The sequence below is a fragment of the Pavona decussata genome, unplaced genomic scaffold (assembly GCF_977016875.1).
Source record: "Pavona decussata unplaced genomic scaffold, jaPavDecu1.1 SCAFFOLD_59, whole genome shotgun sequence".
Taxonomy (NCBI): Eukaryota; Metazoa; Cnidaria; class Anthozoa; order Scleractinia; family Agariciidae; genus Pavona; species Pavona decussata.
In genome coordinates this window covers 1,487,649-1,492,500 of record NW_028145481.1, presented here as the reverse complement: position 1 = coordinate 1,492,500, position 4,852 = coordinate 1,487,649, and the positions used below count along the sequence as shown (strand labels likewise).

The 4,852-nt window shown below is 41.3% G+C and overlaps 1 protein-coding gene across 1 annotated transcript in view; it reads left to right on the top strand.

Annotated features, from left to right (window-relative positions):
* LOC146479353 (general transcription factor IIH subunit 1-like) overlaps nucleotides 1–3,904 on the top strand; it is a 20,236-nt gene extending 16,332 nt beyond the window's left edge. Inside the window, exons 14-16 of the mRNA XM_085110985.1 lie at nucleotides 699–814; nucleotides 2,663–2,749; nucleotides 2,837–3,904. Of these exons, the coding sequence (XP_084967111.1) occupies nucleotides 699–814; nucleotides 2,663–2,749; nucleotides 2,837–2,929 (296 nt within the window). The 3' untranslated portion in view covers nucleotides 2,930–3,904. The remainder of the gene's footprint in view (nucleotides 1–698; nucleotides 815–2,662; nucleotides 2,750–2,836) is intronic.
* The last annotated feature ends 948 nt before the right edge of the window (nucleotides 3,905–4,852 follow it).

Sequence of the window (4,852 nt, the reverse complement as noted above, 5' to 3'; positions counted from 1 at the left end):
CTTATGTACTTGTAATCCTAGTCTATTATTCATTGTAACTTTCTATGTTTGTATGTCGTGGTGAATGAATAAATAAATAACATTCATGCGTGGATTGGGCGGGTGGGTGGGTGGGTGAGATCAAAATATGGACTGATAGTGGCTGCCAGAGGCGCCTTTACATGCTGACGTCCCATCTCACCCCACAGAAGATTATTGTAAACCGCCACGAGACTATGTGATATGTGCGGTATATAAACACATTAACTTTACTATTACCATTACCACAAACGTGTATAATCTTCCCAGCGATCGCGATACATTTTCTGAGAGCGTTTTCAATTAAGTGAAGGAGGACATGGCAAAGTAATCTTTCTACTCGCTAACAACAGTTGCAGACGACAAAACTTAGGGAACTTAAGCAACGCAGACGGCGACGGCGTCGACAACGCCACAAAACAATAGGTTTAAAAGTTTAATGAGGAAAAACAATCGCTCTGCACGTGCATTTTGAATTTTTGTATATTTCTTTGCCGTCCTCTGCAAAACAACAACGTGAAATGACCAAATTCAAGGTTTTGTGGAGAACTTTTACTGCTTGTATTTCGTCAATTATCGTTAGTTTATCGAGGTAATGATCTGCGACCTCTCATAATTTGTTTATTGCTGTTGTACAAAGCTTTCCTTGTTAAATCAAAAAAATTTTCTGTCCTTTGTAGATTTAGTCTCCTCTTCGCTTCAGAAGGAACTCAAGTTACAGTACAACTCTCTGTCAGAGCTTCTTCGACATTTCTGGTCGTGTTTTCCCGTGAAGACACAGTTCTTAGAAGAGAAGGTTAGTGGTAGTATTTTATCACAATTTTGTTTATTTGTTTGTTTGTTTGTTTGTTTTATTCGTGCAAGCTATTTTCAAGTGAAGGTCAAATGAAAGCGAAAGTTAACAAAGATCTCCATAGTCTCTTTCTTGTTTGGGAAACATATGTAACGCGCTCGATCGCAACTCTCTTGCATTCCCAGGACCCCTGCACTCGTATCCGTTATACCATACAATTGTAAATTTTTAAAGCGCCTTTTATCGAGCCATTAGATCGTTTTCACTTGAAACGGGGATTTTAACTCTAAAACCACGAGTTCAAGTTTTCCTCCACGCATCTTCAATTTTTTTTTCGGAACGATTTGAAAACGATCCAGAACGCTTCGTTTTCGTAAACCTTCGTTTTTACTCGGTTCCGTTGTCGTTGCGTAAAACGATAAAACTCCTACTTCTAGAAATGTCAACTTTAGCAGCGTTTTTGAAACTCTCCGTTTTCAGCGCGTTTTTGGAGACCAAACCGGATTAAAGATCTCCGTTTTCAAATATAAGCGATCGTCAAAAGGATTACGTGCTGACAAGACCAATGGCCGTTTTTAAACTAGAGGATGCATTATCCGTCTGGACTTGGGCAAACATTTGTTGTTCGTCTGGTTATGCGTTTGGATAAACTATCCTCCATTGTGCGCACAATGAAAGATAGTTTATCCAGACGCATAACGCGTCTTGCGCCCGTCTTTATACTAGAGACGCATACCCAGACGAACAACAAATGTTTGCCCAAGCTCGTCCAGACGGATAATAGGGAGTTTAAGAAACGAGGACGGCAACGGTAACGAGAAGGTCATTTAAAAACATAACTTCTCGTTTTTGTAACTCTTTCGCAATCATTTAAATTTGTTTAACTTGGAAAATGCTGGCGAACTCTCCAGGAACTAAATTAGTATGAACGACGTCAAAGTAAGGAAAAATAAAGAAGATTTTGCGTCATACGCTCCCGTTCTCGATAAAACCTAAAATTTGGTCATTTCACGTTGTTGTTTTGCAGAGGACGGCAAAGAAATGTACCAAAATGTAAAACGCACGTGCAAAGCGATTGTTTTTGCTCATTAAGCCTATTGTTTTGTGGCGTTCTCGTTATCGTTGCCGTCCTCGTTTCTTAAACTCCTTAATGCATCCTCTAGTGTAAGAACGGCCAATGAGTTTGACTGTGATTTTCGTTTCAATCGATGCCGATGTGAGTGGTTATGAGAGAGTTCAACCATCCGAAAACAAAGCCAGACAACGTGACGCAAATCACGTGCAGTCCGTGCCGGGACGGAAAAACCCTTCTGTTTTTGTACTAATTAACACCACATGCGCCGTACCAACTAATTAGGGACTTTAGGCAAACACGGCGGCAACGCCAACGACAACGTTACTCTAACTATTTCGCGATTATTCCAATTCGTTCAACTCGTACATTCAATGTGGCCGAACTATCCAGGGACAGAATTAGTAGGAACGGCGTTCAAGTTAAGACAGAGAATTAAAAATTTACCGTCAGGTGCTCACGTTCTCCATAAAACCTTGAAGTTGGTTTATATTTCACGTTGTTGTTTGGCCGAGGACGGTGGACAAATATGCCAAAATTTATAACGCACGGGCACGGCAATTGTTTTTTCTTATTAAATCCGTTGTTCTGTGACGTTCTCGTTGGCGTCGCCGTAGAAGCTGCTATGTAAAACTCCCTCGGTGTCGAAATCACATTTTTTGGACTGATTTAAGCTTGCCGCTGCGCGTTGTCCGAGCCACGAGCTATTAAAGACAACACACATTGAAAACCGTTCGTTTGTAAATAGTGATGAATGTTTTTATTTGCAAATCCAACAGGTGGTTAGAATGGGTCAGAGCCTTGAAAAATACAGAGATGTCAAGTTACAACAATTTCGCAGTCAACTGGCCACGGAGGATTCACACGTTAGTAAGCTTAAAACTGTTTGGTATGAAATGCTATTTTTATTGCGAGTTTAACCCTTGTGTGTCGGTTTGTTTTGTTTATTGCAGTTAGCGAATCACTTGGTTGAGATGCTCGACTCTGCGCTCACGAAATACAGAACGTGGCTGGAAAAGAAATCTTCCAATAGAATAGCTAGCTGACAATGGACCATAAAACATTAAAACAACAACAAATGTGTTGTGATACGACATTCACGGCGCAAAAAAACGAAGTTAGCCTTGCAATCGCCAAGAACATCGTCCCACTTTAGCGACAAGAACGACAGAATCATGAGTTGAGCTGTTTCCTCGATTGCAGCTCGAGAAAGCAACTACCTGAAGCAGCCTGTTATGACAGCTGGAAACGAGGACTTGTTTCCTCATTGGACTGCCAAATTTGTGCAGTCTTGAGTTTGATGTAAAAAGGGGGCTCGTTGCCCGAATCTTGACTTCGCCGCAGTCTTTTCTTTGGAATGATTGTGTATGAATACCTCTGAAATACTAAAGCGGCGGCCACACCAACCATCTTTTGCTTGCAAAGGAGGCGCGATCGACCTGCTTCAAAAACTATCAAGTAGACAGCATGCCGCGAAAATCGTTCTTGTAGCCATCCTCGCACAAGCGACGCGGCAGCTTAAAAAATCGCAAAACAAAAATGTCGCGAGAACTTGAATTCAGTGAGTTGAAGCAGTCGTACTTTTTCCTCCGATCACGCGCGGCTTGCGGCTTCGCCTCTCGCTAGATCCCTCGCGCGCTCTACAGAACTTAGGAGAACAAAGACTGCTCGCCTATAGCCAGCGACACTCTTGGCGATTTTATACGCCGATCGCCGCGATCGGCGAAAATCGCCAGGTGTGTCGCCGGCTTTATGGGAGAACGGCTACAAGTACAATTTTCGCCTTGCGCAAGTGATACGATATTTTCTCAAACGCGTCGTTTGTCCAGGCCAAAATCGCTTGTGTGACCGCGACTTGTTCAACTTTACTATTATTGTTACCCGCATGTATTTAGCCGTTAACGTTTTGGAAAACTTTTATAGTAACTTTTGCATTTTCCTGTATAAAGCTTCTAAAACATACTTTGTACTGAATCATTTTCTTTGAGAAATACAGTAAAAACAAAATGTTTGTTGCATTATGTACGGTAATAGTTCTTGAAATGCTTTATAAATTTAAACACCTGGCCCCAGTTGTTCAAAGGCCGGATAACTTGATCCAGTGGATAGGTCACTATCCGACAGTTTCAATCTGTGCAAAGATTTCAGTATTTCCTCATGCTCAAGCGAATATACATACTCTAACCACAGGTTAATTGGGGAGTGTACGAAAATCTTGGACAACATTTAACGTGAAGTATATTTTAGACGCTGAAGAGTGCCTTATCCAGCGGATAAAGTTATCCAGCCTTTGAACAACTGGGCCCTGGACGCAGTTGTTCAAAGGTCGGATAACTTTATCCAGTAGATAAATTAATCGCTATCCAGCGAATAAAATCAGAAAATGTACTCCAACTAATGTATGTTATCCGCTGGATAGCGACTTATCCGCTGGATAAAGTTATCCGGCACTTTTTGAGCAACCGGGCCCAGTAGTATAAGACACGAACTCTTGTTGGTTGAAAGCAGCCTTTCTCAAACTGCGTGGAAACACGCTAAACTTCCCGGGGTTATATTTTCTGAAGGACATAAGACAAGGGTTTCCATTAGTGACTAAAGTATAAATAGAAGAAAGATCCTCGCAGTTACTACGCAACTTCAGCAGTTGCGAAAAGAAAGCCTGAATTTTGAGGCCGGTGCAGTGCTCTACCAACTGAGCTATCACGCCAACTGGGAGTTGGAATTTTTTTCAGGCTTTCTTTTCGCAACTGCTTTGTTAAAAGTTAAAAGTTGCGTAGTAACTGCGAGGATCTTTCTTCTATTTGATTGAAAATTAGGGGTAACCACATATTTATCAGAGATAATTAAAAATAGCTTTCAATGAATGGCACTTTTTCTAGATAATTTGGAAGCTTAATTATCTCTGAAACATTCGTCGTTACCCCAAATTTTCCTTGTGGATTCCAATAGGTGGTTTGCATTGCTGCCAT